This window comes from Anomaloglossus baeobatrachus, chromosome 4, assembly GCF_048569485.1.
Source record: "Anomaloglossus baeobatrachus isolate aAnoBae1 chromosome 4, aAnoBae1.hap1, whole genome shotgun sequence".
Classification (NCBI taxonomy): Eukaryota; Metazoa; Chordata; class Amphibia; order Anura; family Aromobatidae; genus Anomaloglossus; species Anomaloglossus baeobatrachus.
The window spans coordinates 419,911,085-419,931,306 of record NC_134356.1 but is presented as its reverse complement, the minus strand read 5'-3'; the positions used below and the strand labels follow the sequence as shown (position 1 = coordinate 419,931,306).

General features: G+C 46.0%; 1 protein-coding gene across 2 annotated transcripts; it reads right to left on the bottom strand.

The window, feature by feature from the left end:
- Nucleotides 1-769: 769 nt before the first annotated feature.
- LOC142303730 (uncharacterized) lies at nt 770-18,268 on the bottom strand. Of its 2 annotated transcripts, none has more exons than XM_075345393.1 (3): nt 17,990-18,268; nt 12,691-13,222; nt 770-7,911 (listed from the first exon to the last, which is right to left on the bottom strand). In XM_075345393.1, exons 1-3 carry the CDS (start codon nt 18,059-18,061, stop codon nt 7,547-7,549), a joined length of 969 nt encoding a protein of 322 aa, XP_075201508.1. In that variant the 5' UTR covers nt 18,062-18,268; the 3' UTR covers nt 770-7,546. The 2 variants fall into 2 exon arrangements, with proteins under 2 accessions (XP_075201508.1, XP_075201509.1); XM_075345394.1 differs by lacking the exon at nt 17,990-18,268 and adding an exon at nt 15,461-15,651.
- Nucleotides 18,269-20,222: the final 1,954 nt, after the last annotated feature.

The window sequence follows — 20,222 nt, the reverse complement described above, 5'->3', positions numbered from 1 at the left end:
ATGATCGCTGCTTAGCTGTCAAACACAGCAGACGCAGCAGCGATCATAACGACACGCGTCACTGTGGAAGCGATGCTGCGCTTGGTAACTAAGGTAAATATCGGGTAACCAACCAAAGTGCTTCTCTGGTTACCCGATATTTACCTTGGTTACAAGCGCACACCGCTTAGCGCTGGGTCCCTGAAATCATAGCCACAGTACACATCGGGTTAATAAGCAAACCTTTGCTTATTTCCCGATGTGTACTCTGGCTGTGTGCAGGGAGCAGGGATCCCGGCAGCACTGGCAGCGTGAGAGCGGCGGACGCTGTAACTATAGTAAATATCGGGTAACCAAGGAAAGGGCTTCTTTTGGTTACCCGATGTTTACCTTGGTTACAGCTTACCGCAGGCTGCCATACGCCGGCTCCCTGCATCCTGCTCGCTTCAGTTCGTCACTCTCTCGCTGTCACACACAGCGATGTGTGCTTCACAGCGGGAGAGCAACGTCCAAAAAATGAAGCAGGACATTCAGCAACGAGCGGCGACCTCACAGCAGGGGCCGGGTAGTTGCTGGATGTCACACACAGCGACAGCGACAGGACGTCGCTGCAACGTCACAGAAAATGGTGATGTAACAGCGACATTGTTATGTGTGAACCTAGCTTAAGAGTGGTGAGGAAGTCACTGATCTTGATAAATCAGGGCCTTAGCCTAGATAGTCGGAAAATGCACCAGATTTAACAAACAGCACAAACCACAACTATAAATCTGGATTTAATAGTATCGATAATATCACCCATTATTTTCAAAAGCTCATTATCATAAGGGTAAATTAATAGGTAGAAAATGGATTGCAGAATTTTTTTTTTCAGAATGGGGCTTGCAGAAATTGATGCACATGCTGCAAATACAATCCGATTCACATAAATGGAATTTATTTTCCAGTTCATTTTCTTTGAACATTTCATAAAAATGTACACAATATTCGCATTACGTTTTTATGTCAGGATTTACACCAAAAATAAAAAAATAAGTAAGGCAAACACATCATGTGAACATAGCCTCAATATATAATGGTGGATTTTATCAGCTCTCCTAGATCGTCCATAAAGTGTACTTTTACCTTTTATCTTTGTAATGATTCAGCCATAAAACACACATCATTTTGTACATCTTTATCTCGTTATCACTATATTGAGGTACATACGTTATTAATATTTAACTTTTTTGTTCAAAACATTTTATTACAGTGTTATACAAGAAAAATAGAATCTAATTAACACTATTCCCATAAAATGTGTGTTCTACACTCCTTCATGAGGCACAGATCAGACGAACATTCGTTAAGGCACATTTCTTCATTATTCCATATCAAGCTACATACTAAATAAAACCCAAAATGTTGGGTGAACAGAAGTGTGTGCAGAGCATTTTGGCAATCTGACAGTAAACAAATTAGTCCTCTTTTGGAGACGTTCAACATAATAGAGTCCAACATTCTGTGTGCGTAACTCCCTGCATTGACAAAGCTAGACGCAGTTCAGACATCATGGGTTGGTTTTCTTGGTTTTTTACGCTAGGTGTAAACCAGGTCCTTGAGATGTGGTTTTTTACGCTAGGTGTAAACCAGGTCCTTGAGATGTTCATAAATTTGTGAAATATCAAAAGTTTTGCATTTGAAAACCACATGCTTTTCAGGATTTCGACAAAGCTTGAACGTTGGATTGCATGAGGACACATTAGCAATTAAAGGGCGACTGCCATAGTTTAATTGCGTTTGCATACTTATCCGAAAGTATATGCTCTTGATAAGCCAATTTGCCAACTTAACATGTAGTCTGGAGAACATTACTGAGCTTTGGCAGATATTGGTTGGGGTAAGTACAGATCGAATACAAAGTTATCGTAATTAACTGGGGTCTAAATTCAATAGGTATTTTAGCGCTAAAATGTTACTCAAAAGTAAAAAATAACAATAAATAGCCATAAAATTAGGAGGTAAAAAAAATGCACGTAAGGTTTTTCAATGCCAGACAGCGTCTTCATCAGGAACTTGCCTGATGAAGATGCCGGTCCGATGCTGAGACTACTAATAGTTTCAGCAAATAATGGTTGTTCATTGTACACTTTTAAAAACGTTTTACAATCTTTGTCTTTACATTTGTGTCATAGTTGACTTCCAAAGGATGGAGGTGTATGAGGATGAAAGGTATCCAGGTCATATTATGGACACAATGGTACACGGCTTGTTACAGTACAGTTATCAGAGTTATGCCTTGGACACAAAGTCTTAAAAGAAGGTTTGTTTTTCATTGACCACATACACAGACTTTGGAAATCATAAGAAGTTGATACAAGTTTTATGAGAGAACTGCATAGCTAAAAGCAGAATAACCCTTGAAAAGGTATAGGTGTTTTAAAGCAGGATGCAGTTTTTTGTTAACAATGAGGTTCAATATATGAGGTAGTCTTTATGAACCAATAATGTTCTGATCATTTACAGTATAACGATTAAGGGGGATGCCAGGTTACATTTCATTTTAAATAGCAAATAAGATAAGGATGAATACCGGGCACTGCTTACCACGTGTAACGCCGATGTACTATTTACTTAAGAGGAATCACTTGTATTCCACTGCTTCCCACTCACATTTGATTAACCGCTAGGAGGATTGCAAAGATCCAGGGTGCTCTCGCCATAGCATAAGATCCAAAAGTTCATCAATGAATAGAGCTGGCAGCACTCACTTGATCCAACGTTGCTTTATTGCAGAGGTGTATACATCAAACAAGCAAAGAGGGAGGAGGCACGCTGGACGACGGCACCGCCGAGGTGGACTCGTGGAAGCTCCCTCAGTGGTGCGAAACGGTGCTGTCTTTCAGCGTGCCCCCTCCCCCTGTTTGATGTATACACCTCTGCAATAAAGCAACGTTGGATCAAGTGAGTGCTGCCAGCTCTATTCATTGATTACATTTGCTTTTACTCTGCAGATTGTTCTATGTAAAATGAGAAACTGATCTTTACTCATCCACTGCCTTTGTTCTTCTGCAGCTGTACTAACATTATGACTACATAATGTGACCATTGCAGCCATTCACTGGGCTCAGTGGTCATGACAAGCAACACGAGACCACCAAGCCAAACGATTAGCATGTGATTGCTATAGCCTAAAGGCCCCTTTACACACTGCAATATCGCTAGCGATATCGCTGTAACGTCACCAGTTTTGTGACGTAATAGCGACCTCCCCAGCGACATTGCAGTGTGTGACACGCATCAGCAACCTGGCCCCCGCTGTGATGTCGTTGATCGCTACAAGTCACCCAGGACCATTCTTTGGTCCTTTGTTTCCCGCTGCGCAGATTGTATCGGTGTGTTTGACACCGTTACAATGACATTGTTAGCGACCCAGTCCATAGGTGTGCTAGCGTTCCCTTTCCAGCGAGGTCGTTCTGCAGGTCCGTATCGCTGCTGCGTCGTTGGCCAGATCTGCCTATTTGACAGCTCACCAGCGACTGTTAGAGACTTTCCAGCGATCCCGGCCAGGTCGTGATCACTGGTGGGATCGCTAGAAAGTCTCAGTGTGTAAAGGGACCTATAGTCCTAAAAACACTGCTGCAACCATGTGAACAAAGACTGGATGCAGCAGTGGTGTAAACCTATCTTATCTTCAAATAGGATAGTCTGTAGAGAAAAAAACAACAAATTCAAAAAAACAATTCAACCTGGGAAAACCCCTTTAAGAAGACCCTTCATAAAAGTATTTGTTGGATTAGGAAAATCTTTAGTTCTACAAAATTTGGTGAAATGGGCTGAGTTGTAATTCTGGGCCCTTCTGGGGATCAGATACTGGTAAAGTAAGATGAGGGGTAAGATCACACATACGGAGGCTTTTGTAAAGCTCTACGTCCATGTTTCTGTAGGAATCCCTGAATCCAGCCACTTTAGAACTCCATTCTCGTAGTGTTTGTCTTTTTCAAATATGTACAGTACAAAGATGTGGGGGCCTCTTATTCAAAGATTTTACGCTACAAAAAGTGAACACCTTTGCCCCGCATGCACAGACGTCTTGCCAAGCTCCTGAGGCAAGTACATTTCGGACCCCCGTATTCTTCGGTATGTGGGAGTGTCTGGAAGCTCTGTACACAGGAGTCATATGGACGCAGGAGCTCGGCAAGACGTGCATACAGGGCCACTGGACTCCCATTTTTTTACGCAGTGAGGATATGGGATAAAAGTAGAGGTTATACCAAAAGGGCTAATGGATGTACATTATGCATTAGTATATTCTTGCATTTTGTCTTTAGTTACATAGCTCACCATTAGTGAGACAATGTACCGTATTTTTCGGATTATAAGATGCACTTTTCCTCCCAAAATTTGAAAATTAAATTTAAAATCAGATTTAAAATTAAATTTAAAATCCGAATATAGCTTACGGGGGGGGGGGGCTGTCTGTGCAGCGACTAGATCATTTCAGGTGGCCGGGTGCCTATGGCTGCGTGCGAGCAGCCAGGTGCCTGTGTGTACTGGCTGCCTCTCTGACTTGGAGGCCGGCTGCCTCTCTGTGCAGGTGGGCGGGCGGCCTGCTGGCTGCCACTCTGTGTGTACGGGCGGTGGCTGTGCGGACTGTGGTGGCTGTGCGGCAGATGTCTCAGTGTGTCCGCGGTCCAACTTTCAAAATGATGACGCCGGGAGTCAGCGCGTGCGCAGATGGAGCTCTTGGATGAGAGCTCCATCTGCACACACGCCGCTCCGGGAGTCAGAGCATGTGCAGATGGAGCCCTTGGATGAGAGCTCCATCTGCACACACGCCGCTCCGGGAGTCAGAGCGTGAGCAGATGGAGCCCTTGGTTGAGTGCTCCATCTGTGCATGCGCCACTCCAGGCGCCATCATTTGAATCAAGACCGCGGACAGACTGGGGAACTCACCGCACAGGCCTGCTCCACCACTGACCCGCCGCCACGACCGCCGCTGCCACCACAGACCCGCCGCAGCTGCTAGCACAACCTCTGCCTCCTGTGACCCTGATTCACCACAACTGCTGCCCCCCTACGGTAAGACAACACTGGAGTATTAGATGGACCCCATTTTTTTTTATCTTTTTTTTATCTGTAAATTTGGGGTGCGTCTTATAAACCAGTGCGTCTTATAAAACAAAGAATACGGTATATAGACATATTGGGTACCAGTACGTCACGCTGCTGCAACTGCCGCATGGCGAACCGTGACATGTCAGGAAAGGGTATAAGTGCTTTCTAGAAATCTCTTTCAGAATACAAAGTAAATGCAAAGTCATCATTAAAAAAAAAAACAAAAAAAAAACAAACAACAAACGTTGTATTGAATTGCTGGATATACTGTGTTTTCCTTTACACTAACTCAAGTGATTGATTGATTTTCAGTAGAAAATATGGCGACTTGTAGACGTTTCCTGAGAAGTATCTTAACAATGAAAATGATACATTATAGTTGTATGGTCACTTCACTCCAGTGCATAGTCGTTGCCTGAAGGTTTTACCGACACAAATTTTGGTTTTCACACAGTTCGCTGTTTCAGTGGATTTAGATGTTGTAGTCAGATGTTTCTGTTATTGATGTCCGAATATAAGACGGTCAACATAAAGAATGGTATCTAAACATCATCCAGGAACGACGTCTCCCAACTATCTAGGAACCATCTGGTGATGAACAATGATTTCTCCAGTGTGATGGAGATCATGTCACTAGGAAAAAGTGACAATGTGTTGTCAAGAGTCAGGTTTTGGTCCAGAAGCTGATAGCCAAGTGAAAATGCAGCAGCCGTCAGCGGTCCACCATAGCTGACCATCTGCTGCATCAGCCACGATCAGTTTTGGCACCGACCATGGGCATTTAACCTCTTAGATGCTTTTTTTAAATAGTGACAACAGCATTTAGATGGTAAACAGAGGGTGAGAGCGCCTCCTTTTTAATCCCATCCACAAGCTCATGATTGTGTGCTCATGACAATCCACAGCCAAATATTGGCCTTAGAGTCTGCCGGCTATAGTGGCCTGTCCAAACGTGAGCAACAATTTAGAGGTAAAAATTAAAATGTTTCATTCCAATCACTCCACTTTGAGTTAATTCCTGAAAAGAAGCTGAAAGGTAAATAAACTACCTTCAGCTATTTTATAAATGTTGAGTGTTGCTGTTTTTTGTTGTTGTTTTTTTTCTTAAATATCACTTTTGGGGGGGAAATTCCATTATATTCATCCCCCAAAGTCACCTAAGAACTGAATAGGTTCTTAAAAAAATAGGTTTTGTAAATTTACTTGAAAAAATCTGAAAAATTACTGCTAAATTAAAATTTCTAAAGTTGTAACAAAATTAAAAGGACATTTATAAGGTCACATAGGTCACAGGAAGTTGAATGAACTAATAATTTGGCATCTGCGATCCAATGTTTTATTCCAGAGAAATATTTGTCTTATGTGTAAAGGAGCAGTTCCAGGCTATGGGCCGGACATTGATCTGCAGGAGAATCTGACTCCACAGATGACTTGATATAAAAGGGGCATTACCACTGTGATATGTGTCGACCGCTCTCTGCTCTCACTACAGAGCTGTGTGTGATTTATAACTGACACATCTGCAGGCTCCTCTCAGCTTCAGCCTCCATCTCACAGACAAACAGTGTTGCTGCAACACAGCAGAGCGGTGAGAGCTGCAGCAAATGTGTTTATTAGGAGACAAAGTTTAGTTCTACTGTTCTGTGTTAATGACATGTCTTACATTGTTAATGCCCTTATATTTAAAATCATCTTTGGAGTCAGATTTTCATGCAGATCAGTGTTCGGCCCATAGCCTGGAGTAGCTATTTTACGTATGAGAAAAACATTGATTTCTCTTGAAGGAGACATCAGATTGCAGTTATCAAGGTATCCTTTTATTCCGCTTCCTATGACCTACATATAGACTGCTCAGGAGGGTTGATCCTATGACAGAATCCCTTTAAAAATGGTGCTGATGTAAGGTGATTATAACAAGAAATGTTAATAAATTAACTATTTAGCCATTCTACTCTATCTCAAGTTATGGTATAAACATTCAAAGATTGAAAATGACTAATTTTTAAACATTTTTATCAAAAAGGTCTATTTTTATAAATAAGAGCAAACCCTAAATTTACCACTGACAAAGTATAATTTGTGATGAAAAAGCAATCTCAAAATCACTGGGGATATGTTGTAACATAAAAAAAAAAAAAAAAAACTTGGCTTGGTCATCAAGAGGTTAAAAACCTATGACATGTTTATAATTGTACTTCTGAAATTATGGAAAAATCTGAACAAGGCCTTGTGGGTACAGTGCGTTTTTGATGCAGATTTGGTGCAGATTGTGGCCCAAATCCGCAGGTCAATCTTCATGCATGTATTTTTAGGTGCTTTTTTTCTGCCAGAAGGTGCAGATTTCACGCAGAAAATTTCTGCGCCAAATCTGCAACGTGCGCACATAGCCTTAAAGGTTTAAAAACACCGAAGCAACAAACTGTGAAAACCAAAATGGCCAGAACTGTACACTTCCGGGCAGTGGATCCAGCTACAGTTTGCTTTTCGGCACTTTGGCCTGTAAACCATTAATGAAATTGCTCAGGATATCTGTATACTCCTGTGTGTGTCTTCGCAGATGTCCCGCATGTACCGATTGCTCCCACTTCTTGCCCTGCACTTCGATTCCTTTCTTCTCCCAGTACTGCAGGAGTTCATCCACTGTAGTATGGTCACTCATTGGGTCGTTCATACAGTAGAAAAACAGGGCCGGACAGGTAACTGGGTTCTCCCAAAATGCTTGAATTCCTTTCTCATAGTAGTCCGCAGTATAGGCTTTTAGGAGTGAAAAGTAAAGGAGCGTTACACGTACCATCAGTGACTCCAAAAATGGAAAAGTGACCATGCGCGCCACCCCTGCACAAAAATAAAGTATGGGTAAGTTTTACATTGACTCGTATACAAAAAACAAACATTCGCAAGCCCATCATTGCTATAGCTTTGTGATGTACGTACAATAATCTAATTCTGTTATATATATAGAGAAAAGAATACAGACTTTAAACATTGTAGATAAACTGGATAAATGAGCCATAGTGACGACAAAAAAAAACAAAACAGGCTAAAAGTGCCTATCCATACAGTGAAGGAAATAAGTATTTGATTCCTTGAGGATTTTGAAAGTTTGACACTGACAAAGATATGAACAGTCTATAATAGTAAGGGTAGGTTAATTTTAACAGTGAGAGATAGAATATCCCAAATAAAATCCAGAAAAATCACATTGTATACATTTATTTACATTTTGCAGAGAGAAATAAAGGTACCGTCACACTAAGCAACTTACCAGCGATCCCAACAACGATAGGGATCGCTGGTAAGTTGCTAGGAGGTTGCTGGTGAGATGTCACACTGCGACGCTCCAGTGATCCCACCAGCAACCTGACCTGGCAGGGATCGCTGGAGCGTGGCTACACGAGTTGCCGGTGAGCTCACCAGCAACCAGTGACAAGCCCCCAGCACCGCGTGGAAGTTGCTGCGCTTGGTAACTAAGGTAAATATCGGTAACCAACCCGATATTTACCTTGGTTACCACCGCACGGAGCTACACGTGCAGAGAGCAGGGAGCAGCGCACACTGAGCGCTGGCTCCTTGCTCTCCTAGTTACAGCACACATCGGGTTAATTACCCGTTGTGTACTGCAGCTAAATGTGCACAGAGCAGGGAGCAGCGCACAATGCTTAGCGCTGGCTCCCTGCTCTCCTAGCTACAGCACACATCGGGTTAATTAACCCGATGTGTCCTGCAGCTAGCTACATGTGCACAGATTAGGCTGGTTTCACACTACGTCTTTTTAACATCCGTCCTTAAAGTTATTTTAGCGGAAATACGGATCCTGCTTTTACAGCAAATAACGTATGCAAACGCATCTGTTATTTTGCAGGATCCTGCACTGGATGTTTAGGGGCGGGCATTGGAGTCATGTGATCGGGAGTGAGGGGAGCTAGACTGGGAGCCGGCTTCTGACAGCTGCAGACGCTGGTAACCAAGGTAAACATCGGCCTTGGATACCCGATATTTATCTTGGTTACGAGTGTCTGCAGCTGCTAGGAGCCGGGCTGCCTGCACACGTAACCAACGTAAACATCGGGTAACTAAGATAAGTGGTTACGCGATAGTTACCTTGGTTACGAGTGTCCGCAGCTCTCAGGTGGGGGAGAGGAAGGGGGAGGAAGGGGGAAAGACAGAGATAGAGAGAGAGAGGGTGAGGGAGGGAGGGAGGAGGAGAGACAGACAGATCACGCGAGACTGGTTCTGGGCATGCTCAGTACTTTCTGGGCATGCTCAGTACAAAAGCAGGATCCTGTCTATCAGCATGCCAGCGTTCACATGCGTTTGCGTGCTGTTTAGTCAGGATCCAGCAATTTGCAGTTTTTGGACGCAGCTCAAAAACGCTACAAGTAGCGTTTTTGAAACATGTTAAAAAACTGCAAGTCACTGGATCCTCACTATAACGCACGCAAACGCAGGTGAACGGATGTTAACGCGAGTCCATTGCAAATGCATTGAAATGAAAACGCATTTGCACTGGATCCGTACTTCCGCTAAAATAACGTTTTCAACGGATGTTAAAAAGACGTAGTGTGAAACCAGCCTTAGGAGCCGGCACTGACAGTGAGAGCGGCGGACGCTGGTAACAAAGGTAAATATCGGGTAACCAAGGACAGGGCTTCTTGGTTACCCGATGTTTACTGTGGATACCAGCCTCCGCAGAAGCCGGCTCCTGCTGCCTGCACATTTAGTTGTTGCTGTCTCGCTGTCACACACAGCGATCTGTGCTTCACAGCGGGACAGCAACAACTAAAAAATGGCCCATGACATTCAGCAACAACCAACGACCTCACAGCAGGGGCCAGGTTGTTGCTGGATGTCCCACACAGCAACATCGCTAGCAACGTCACAAAAGTTGTTCGTTAGCAGCGATGTTGCTAGCGATGTTGCTTAGTGTGACGGGGCCTTAAGTATTTGATCCCCTGCCAACCATTAAGAATTCTGGCTCCTACAGCAACTCATTACCTGCATTAAAGACAGCTTTGTTTAATTGTCACCGGTATAAAAGACTTCTGTCCAGAGAGTCAATTAATCAGTCAGACTCTAACCTGTACAACATGGGCAAGAACAAAGAGCTTTCTAAGGATGTCAGGGACCAGATCATAGACCTGCATAAGGCTGGAGTGGGCTACAAAACCATAAGTAAGACGCTGGGTGAGGAGACAACTGTTGGTGCAATAGTAAGAAAATAGAAGAAATACAAAATGAGTATCAATCCACATCAATCTGAGGTGCCATGCAAAATCTCACCTTGTGGGGTATCCAGGATCATGAGGTAGGTGAGAGATCAGCCTAAAGCTACACGAAGGAACTTGTGAATGATCTCAAGGCAGCTGGGACCACTGTCACCAAGAAAACTATTTGTATCACATTACGTCGTAATGGGTGAAAAACCTGCAGTGCCCGCAAAGTCCCACTGCTGAAGAAGGCACATGTGCAGGCCCACCTGAAGTTTGCCAATGAACACCTGGATGATTTTTAGAGTGAATGGGAGAAGGTGCTGTGGTCAGATGAGACAAAAATTGAGCTCTTTGGCATTAACTCAATTCGCCGTGTTTGGAGTAAGGGTATCGTCACACTTTAGCGATGCTCCAGCGATCCCACCAGCGATATGACCTGGTCAGGATCGCTGGTGCGGCGCTACATGGTCGCTGGTGAGCGGTCAGTCAGGCAGATCTCACCAGTGACCAGCCCCCAGCCAGCAGCGATGCGTGGAAGCGACGCTGCACTTGGTAACTAAGGTAAATATTGGGTAACCAAGCACTTGGTTACCCGATATTTTACCTTTGTTACCAGCGCAGACCGCTTAGCGCTGGCTCCCTGCACTCCTAGCCAGAGTATACACATCGGGTTAATAAGCAAACCGCTGTGATGTGTACTCCAGCTACGTGTGCAGGGAGCCAGCACTTACAGCCTGAGAGCAGCGGACGCTAGTAACCAAGGTAAATATCGGGTAACCAAGAAAGGGCTTCCCTTGGTTACCCGATATTTACCTTGGTTACAGCTTACCGCAGGCTGCCAGACGCCGGTTCCCTGCTCCCTGCACATTCAGTTTGTTGCTCTCTCGCTGTCACACACAGCGATGTGTGCTTCACAGCGGGAGAGCAACGTCCAAAAAATGAACCAGAGCAGTGTGTAACGAGCAGCAATTTCACAGCAGGGGCCAGATCGCCGCTCAGTGTCACACACAGCGAGATCACTAATGAGGTCACTGCTGCGTCACCAAAACCGTGACTCTGTAGCGATCTCGCTAGCGATCTCGCTATGTGAGAAGTACCCCTAAGAGAAATGCTGCCTATGACCAAAAGAACACTGTGCCCACTGTCAAGCATGGAGATGGAAACATTTTATTTTAAGGGTGTTTCTCTGCTCAGGGCACAGGACTACTTCACCGCAACAATGGGACAATAGATGGAGCCATGTACCATAACACCTCCTTCCCTCCACCAGGACATTAAAAATGGGGCGTGGCTGGGTCCAGCACAACAGTGACCCAAAACACACAGCCAAGGCAACAAAGGAGTGGCTCAAAAAGGAGCACATTAAGATCATGGGGTGGCCTAACAAGTCTCCAGACCTTACACCTATAGAAAACTTATGGAGGGAGCTGAAGTGCCGAGTTACCAAGCGACAGCCACTAAATCTTAATGATTTAGAGATGATCTGCAAAGAGGAGTGGACCAAAATTCCTCCTGACGTGCGCAAACCTCATCATCAACTACAAAAAAGTCTGACTGCTGTGCTTGCCAACAAGGGTTTTGCCACCAAGTATTAAGTGCCAGAGGGATCAAATACTTATTTCTCTCTACAAAATGCAAATAAATGTACATAAATTTATACAATGTGATTTTCTGGATTTTATTCTGGATATTTTATCTCTCACAGTTAAAATTAACCTACCCTTAAAACTATAGACTGTTCATGTCTTTGTCAGTGGGCAAACTACAAAATCAGCAAGGGGTAAAATAATTACGGTATTTCCTTCACTGTACATCCTGACATCCTGGACTACGATCTTAGGGTATGCTGCTATTATTAATCATTTCTCGCTGCAAGATCAATACACACAGAGCACACAATATTGAATAAATTGCCTAAAATGTAGTCACTGAGGCTTATCATTGCCTTTGCATCTGTTTTTGTATTGTTTGTATGTTTTTCCTCCTTTTTTTGTTTGCACCCTTTTTGAAGTCTATTTTATATGTGCTCACATGGTGGGGTGTTGTTTTTTTTTTTTTACTTTGTGGGAGGAGATTAACAATTCCAGATTTTTCACTGGATTCATAAATTATAGCTTTTTAAAGAGTAACAAAATTTGGCGCTATTGCCCTCCAGTCACCTTCCTGGTGTATTTTTGAGTATTTCAGTATTTTTACACCATTTTGTGAAACATGTGACTTTTGGTGTCAAAAAAAAAAATAAATCACAAAAACAGTTCAAGACAGAGCATAAAGACCAGTTTTGACTTTGCGCACCATTTAAAAGACTTTGGAGCCAAAAACGACAACTACTACCCCAAGACAAAAAAGGAAAGTAACTAACAAAAATAGCAAATAATGAATCAGGGTCTGATTCTTTATTCACCTCTTGCCATTCTTTCCATGCTGCCAACCACAAGGCTGTCAAACACTTGACCGTGAATCTTCTCCAGAATTTCCCGCTGCTCCTTGGAAGACCCCACCAACATCTGTGCAAATGTGTAGCCACCAATAGACATTGCATGGAGGTAAAGTTTTCGGGAAGAAAGATCCTTTTCTCCCATCAGGAGATGTAACAAGCGTTCTGCATACTCCAGACCAGTTTTGGGCCATAAAAAGTGCGATATTGAGCTCTCGACCACCAACACATCGAAGCCCAGATTAAAATACAGCTGGATATACTTCTCGTGGGATCGGGCATTGGAGCCCAGCCAAGGAAGGAACAGTAACAGTGGACGAGGAGATGGACAGTTTTCAGATATTGCTGGGTTGATGTACAAGGAGACAGAGCTGGAATATTTTTTCACACTAGGTGGCAATGAGGTAGTCAAAGTTGGTTCTTGAAGGAGAGATCCAGAAGATTCTTTCATAGTAAGGTCAACAGGGGACGCACTGGCTTGATAATGGAGAAGACGACCCTGTGGGAGAAGAACAGCTACCATTAAACTTAATACATTTAGAGGCCTATTTCAGAAATTTGTGTAGATTTCTACAGGAAAGCATTGCTCATGGTCACAGGGCCTACAGGCAAGAATAAAAGGTGTTGGCCACAGATACGTGTGCACATGTGGCGCCCCTGACCCGCTCAGGCGCCACTGGGTATTGCACCCATGCTGGGACAGTACTTCCAGGTAATCCCAAGGGCCAGAATGAGGTGTGTACGCACAGACACATAGCAACCAGTTATCCCACTCCAGTAGATGGGACCCTTGGGCAGTCTCCGGAGGGGGCTGGCTTTTAAATCTTGTCAAGGGGTGTAGCGGAGGGGCTGGGAGCTAGAGTGCAGAGGTTGTCAGGAAGAAAGAAGAGCCAGTCTGGTGGTGGTGAGCAGCGGTCGCGAGGTAGATACGCGTGCGGCCACTAGTCAGACCCTGCACGGGGTAGTAACTGTTAGCGGGGTAGAACGGTCACCTGGTAGAAACAGAAGGATGTTCCTGGTGACTAGGCACGTACGGTGTACAGGTCCCTAGAGCAGACTCCAGTTTAACTACCTGCAAAACCTGCCGGTGAGGGGAACTACATGTACCTCACCAACATGACAGAGTCCGAGCCTCAGCAGCAACGCAGGGACACATAAGGGGACAGAGCCTGGAGCCATCTCACTTGGTCCACGCTGCCAGAAAACGGGCCAAACACAGGGGAGAAAAGGCAGTAGCAACTCCCTGGATAGACCCCCATGGTACTTCACGTCAGGGGGTTATCCGAACACAGAGCGCAAGGAAGGCGAGCTAACAGGTTACCCTCAGACTGGTCCGAAGGAGCCCTGCTCCTACCCGGTTCATCACAGCAATGCCCGGGTCAGCTCACCACAACATCTAAAGTGAGTAAAAACCAGTTGAAAGACTTTTGGACCAAGCCTGCATTATTCCGGGACCCATTACCTGCTCACCCGAACCCCGGGGCCTGCCTCACTCACGGGAGGCTACATCATCTGGCTTCAGACCCCATCAGCCCCAGACGCTCGTAAAACCTGCAGTGGCGGTCATCCACATCTCTAACCGCAAGTGGCGTCACGACATATAAAAACTGACATTACCTGTTTGCCATATTAAACAAGCCCTGTGGCGTCCCTGAACAGGATCAGCACCCCTGGGGCGTCACACACACGTCACCAGAAATTAAGTGCAACTATTCAAAAACCCGTAGAAATGGATTTAGATGTGTTTGTAAGAAGACAAAAAGTTCAGTTCTCCTGTTCTGTGATAGGTACATTTCTCACATTGGTAGGTAACGCCCCTTCTATTTAGTGGAAGAAAATGTAGAGGCTTTTACAATAAGTCTACGTAGCGTCAGAACGAGGCACCATAGACTTACATTCTTAAAGAGACTTTCGGCTCACGCATAGAGCTTAGATTGAGCCAACTAGTCGCATTGCGGTGACATCACTGAAAAGCTGAGTAGAACGGTAGGTGTATATTAACACATCTAATATAAAACACAATATATGTAGGTGCTGCGTAATAGAGGTTGTTACATTACAATTCGATTCCTCCCTAGGCTGCAGCTTACTGTAATTAAAAAAGAAAAACGCACTGTACTCCGCTACCCCAGGTCCACCCGTGAGGCTCCGCCGCTGCTCCCGATGTCTGATATGGGCTTGGGCTCAACGTCACATTGACAGTGCAACAGCCAATCAGTGAGCACAGTGGCTCCAATCTGGCGTTCCCATGTAGACGGAATGCCCCGTTCTGAGCATTTGGCGGTCACCGATTGGCTGCTGCGCTATTGATGTCACGTCAGCAACACGGCCAACTCCAGACATCGGGAACAGTGGCGGAGCCTCGAGAGAGAGGACTGCGGAAGGGGAGAACCGTGCGGTTTGTTTTTGTTTTGTTTTTATGGCAAACTCCAACCAGGGGAGAAATATAATTGAAATGGAACAACCCATTTAAAAAGCATGAACATATGAACAGTAAGTCATTTTTACATAGCAATGAATGGGATCATTCTTTTAACGTTTTTTTTTCCTGCCTTTCCAACCCAATAATAAAACACCAGAAAAAGATGTAATGAACATAGCCTTAATAAGCTTTTTTTGTAGGTTATATATGACATGGAAGGTGTTGGAAGGGTTTAGAAGCTTCCCTGTAAATCTGGGAGATCTGATCGCATTGCTACCTATGCTTGTTATTCTCCTCTTTCACAGCACAGCGTACCTCAGGTATGTCAGCCGCTCCTCCGCTCCAGCTTTCCTCTAATAGCAGGAATCCGTGTCCTTCTGTTCTGTACACCACGTTCCCTCCCAAGGTTTAGGTCAAAGTTATAGTGTTCTCTCTCTACAGTTCCTAGAAAGTCTCCATGTGACAGCAGATAAGACCGGAAGAACCTGCTTATTCTGCACGTCGCTTACCGGCTTTCATCAGAATAGTGCAGATGTGCACCACTGGCCACTACTTTAACATTGATGGCGTATCCTAGCCAATGTCTGATTGGCCAGGGTCCGACACCCAGCACCCCCGGCAATCAGCTTTTTTCTGTGCCGGTAGAAGGTGGCTGGGAATGCTCAGTTGGCTATAATTCAGCAGTGCCTCTGACCGTGATAGACATTTTTTTTTTTTTTTTTTAAAGGTGGGGGGTGCTTGGGTTCAATCCAATCTTTTGCTATGGGGTCCATCAAGTTGCTTTATAAAACTGGGGGCCGTATATTCTCTCACGGGAGAGAATAAGGAAGAGTATGCAAATGACTTTAATCAGATCAAGAGCTGAGTGTCACTGACTGAGCTCCAATTTTCTCCCATGCGAGAATCAGAGCAGAGGTGAGAAGATGGAGAACGTCATTTCTCCATCTACTCCATTGTCTGTGTCAACGTTGGGCTGCACTGGAATGTCATCTGACCGCAGTCCGATCGCGCTAGCCATTCAAAGTGTTGTGTCGGAGTGGAAGAGCCATTGCTCTCGGACTAGGAGCATCACTAAGCACCGCACCATCACATAACGTCATGAGGTGGCGTCATGACATCTTGTGGCCACGCGGGACAAGCAGCAGTGGAGCTGGAGAAGGAAGGCGAGTATGATTTTCATTTTTTTACTGTGTGTGGCGTGAGGGGGGCTCATATATACCAGGATCAGGCCAGGATGGGGGACATTTTATCAGGGTGGGGCTAAGATGGGGACATCTATACCAGGATGGGGCTATGATAGGACACATATCAGGATGGGGCTTTGATGAGGACAGCTATAGAAGTCTGAGGAGCACAGAGAGATTACCATCTACTCTGGGGTGGCATCAGCTGGCAGGAGGCTCTGCAGTGTGGGCACATCATGCTGTCAGCCTGCTCCCTACTTGCAGGAGCCATCAGCTGGCAGGAGGCTCTGCAGTGTGGGCACATCATGCTGCTAGCCTGCTCCCTACTTCCAGGATAGCCATCAGCTGGCAGGAGGCTCTGCAGTGTGGGCACATCATGCTGCCAGCCTGCTCCCTACTTGCAGGATAGCCATCAGCTGGCAGGAGGCTCTGCAATGTGGGTACATCATGCTGCCAGCCTGCTCCCTACTTCCAGGATAGCCATCAGCTGGCAGGAGGCTCTGCAGTGTGGGCACATCATGCTGCCAGCCTGCTCCCTACTTGCAGGATAGCCATCAGCTGGCAGGAGGCTCTGCAATGTGGGTACATCATGCTGCCAGCCTGCCCCCTACTTCCAGGATGACCATCAGCTGGCAGGAGGCTCTGCAGTGTGGGCACATCATGCTGCCAGCCTGCTCCCTACTTCCAGGATAGCCATCAGCTGGCAGGAGGCTCTGCAGTGTGGGCACATCATGCTGCCAGCCTGCTCCCTACTTGCAGGATAGCCATCAGCTGGCAGGAGGCTCTGCAGTGTGGGCACATCATGCTGCCAGCCTGCTCCCTACTTGCAGGATAGCCATCAGCTGGCAGGAGGCTCTGCAATGTGGGCACATCATGCTGCCAGCCTGCGCCCTACTTCCAGGATAGCCATCAGCTGGCAGGAGGCTCTGCAATGTGGGCACATCATGCTGCCAGCCTGCCCCCTACTTCCAGGATAGCCATCAGCTGGCAGGAGGCTCTGCAGTGTGGGCACATCATGCTGCCAGCCTGCTCCCTACTTCCAGGATAGCCATCAGTTGGCAGGAGGCTCTGCAGTGTGGGCACATCATGCTGCCAGCCTGCTCCCTACTTCCAGGATAGCCATCAGCTGGCAGGAGGCTCTGCAGTGTGGGCACATCATGCTGCCAGCCTGCTCCCTACTTCCAGGATAGCCATCAGTTGGCAGGAGGCTCTGCAGTGTGGGCACATCATGCTGCCAGCCTGCTCCCTACTTCCAGGATAGCCATCAGTTGGCAGGAGGCTCTGCTGTGTGGGCACATCAAGCTGCCAGCCTGCTCCCTACTTCCAGGATAGCCATCAGTTGGCAGGAGGCTCTGCTGTGTGGGCACATCAAGCTGCCAGCCTGCTCCCTACTTCCAGGATAGCCATCAGCTGGCAGGAGGCTCTGCTGTGTGGGCACATCAAGCTGCCAGCCTGCTCCCTACTTCCAGGATAGCCATCAGTTGGCAGGAGGCTCTGCAGTGTGGGCACATCATGCTGCCAGCCTGCTCCCTACTTCCAGGATAGCCATCAGCTGGCAGGAGGCTCTGCAGTGTGGGCACATCATGCTGCCAGCCTGCCCCCAGGATAGCCATCAGCTGCTCCGATGTTAACCCTCTATGTCCCGGGCCCCAGCACTTACCGTCCGGAGGCAGGACGCTGTGCGGTGGGCAGTGCAGCGCAGGGCGCCCATAATGTTACCCAATGTCATCATGGTTACCCGGCTTGGGCTGCTGGAGCCTAGAGGACCTTGGGTAAGGGAGCGTGTGCAAGTTACAGGAAGCCCGGTAATGTTAGCAGCGTGACAGGCGACGTACAAGGGGCTGCTGCTTCCCGATAGCAGCCATTCTCCATGGAGATCTCACTACTGATTACTGGGATCCATTACAAGAGATGTGCTGTATTCCGCTGTAAAATCAGCTGTGCGTTTCTAGTAGTATTGGCTATTGGTAGACGCTCCCTAATGTCCTTCATAGTTGCAGGGTGGGAGTGTGAGGCACAGTATGGAGACCACGCCTCAGGCCCCTGACATATCATAGCAAAAGGACGTGTTGCACAGCCCGTTATGGACGTCTGTGTGTCCCTATGTGTCATCCGTGTGACTGGTACTGGAAAAAAATGCATCATACAGAAATTAATTCTTATTTTAATGTGTAAAAGATGTGGAAAGCCAGAAAAATGATTAGATAAATGTTAAATAGATGAGGCCAGAGTCACACTAGCACATGGCATCATATGCAATATGCCAATGACCCCAAGCTCCTGCTCTGCTGCCAGCGCGAACCCAGTGTGTGACTGTGATCCAAGCTTGAGGTCGGATCACAGCCGCAGAGGAGGGGGGCTTAATCTCTCCATCTCCTCCATTGGCACTGCACTCTGATGACATCTGAGTGTAGTCCGATGTTTCACTCGCACTCATACACTTGTCAGGGTGCGAGTGATGAGAGACTGCAATTAGGGCTTAGGCTGGAAACACATTTGTGCGTATAAAACCGATCCGAGTCTCATGCTAGAAAGTACAGTCATGGCCAAAAGTTTTGAGAATGCTACAAATATTAATTTTTACAAAGTCTACTGCTTAAGTTTTTCTAATGGCAATTTGCATATACTCCAGAATGTCATAAAGAGTGATCAGCTTAACAGCAATTACTTGCAAAGTCAATATTGACAAAGAAAATGAACTTTAACCCCCAAAACACATTTCAACATCATTGCATTCCTGCCTTAAAAGGAGCAGCTAACATTGTTTTAGTGATTGTTCCATTAACACAGGTGTGGGTGTTGATGAGGACAGGGCTGGCGATCAATCAGTCATGATTAAGTAAGAATGACAACACTGGACACTTTAAAAGGAGGCTGGTGCTTGGTATCATTGTTTCTCTTCAGTTAACCATGGTTATCTCTAAAGAAACACGTGCAGCCATCATTGCTCTGCACAAAAATGGCCTAACAGGGAAGAGTATCACAGCTACAAAGATTGCACCTCAGTCAACAATCTATCGCATCATCAAGAACTTCAAGGAGAGAGCTTCTATTGTTGCCAAAAAGGCTCCTGGGCGCCCAAGAAGGACCAGCAAACGCCAGGACTGTATCTTAAAACTGTTTCAGCTGCGGGATCGGACTACCAGCAGTGCCGAGCTAGCTCAGCAATGGCAGCAGGCTGGTGTGAGTGCTTCTACACGCACTGTGAGGCGGAGACTCTTTGAGCAAGGCCTGCTTTCAAGGAGGGCAGCAAAGAAGCCACTTCTCTCCAGAACAAACATCAGGGACCGACTGATATTCTGCAAAAGGTACAGGGAGTGGACTGCTGAGGACTGGGGTAAAGTCATTTTCTCAGATGAATCCCCTTTTCGATTGTTTGGGACATCTGTAAAACAGCTTATTAGGAGAAGAAGAGGTGAGCGCTACCACCAGTCTCGTCTCATGCCAACTGTTAAGCATCCTGAAACGATTCATGTGTGGGGTTGCTTCTCAGCCAAGGGAATCGGCTCACTCACAGTCTTGCCTAAAAACACAGCCATGAATAAAGGATGGTACCAGAATGTCCTCCAAGAGCAACTTCTCCCAACTGTCCAAGAGCAGTTTGGCGCCCAACAATGCCTTTTCCAGCATGATGGAGCACCTTGCCATAAAGCAAAGGTGATCACTAAATGGCTCATGGAACAAAACATAGAGATTTTGGGTCCATGGCCTGGAAACTCCCCAGATCTTAATCTCATTGAGAACTTGTGGGCAATCATCAAGAGACGGGTGGACAAACAAAAAACAACAAATTCTGGCAAAATGCAAGCATTGCTTATGCAAGAATGGACAGCTATCAGTCAGGATTTGTTCCAGAAGTTGATTGAGAGCATGCCAGGGAGAATTGCAGAGGT

What these genes read in the sequence shown, in the direction of transcription:
- LOC142303730 (XM_075345393.1), bottom strand. Translation starts at nt 18,061, where the DNA reads ATGATGACATTGGGTAACATTATGGGCGCCCTGCGCTGCACTGCCCAC. An exon ending in CAGCGTCCTGCCTCCGGACG is followed by an intron (nt 13,223 to 17,989) that starts GTAAGTGCTGGG and finishes CTTCTCCCACAG; the next exon opens with GGTCGTCTTCTCCATTATCA. An exon ending in CATGGAAAGAATGGCAAGAG is followed by an intron (nt 7,912 to 12,690) that starts GTGAATAAAGAA and finishes ATTTTTGTGCAG; the next exon opens with GGGTGGCGCGCATGGTCACT.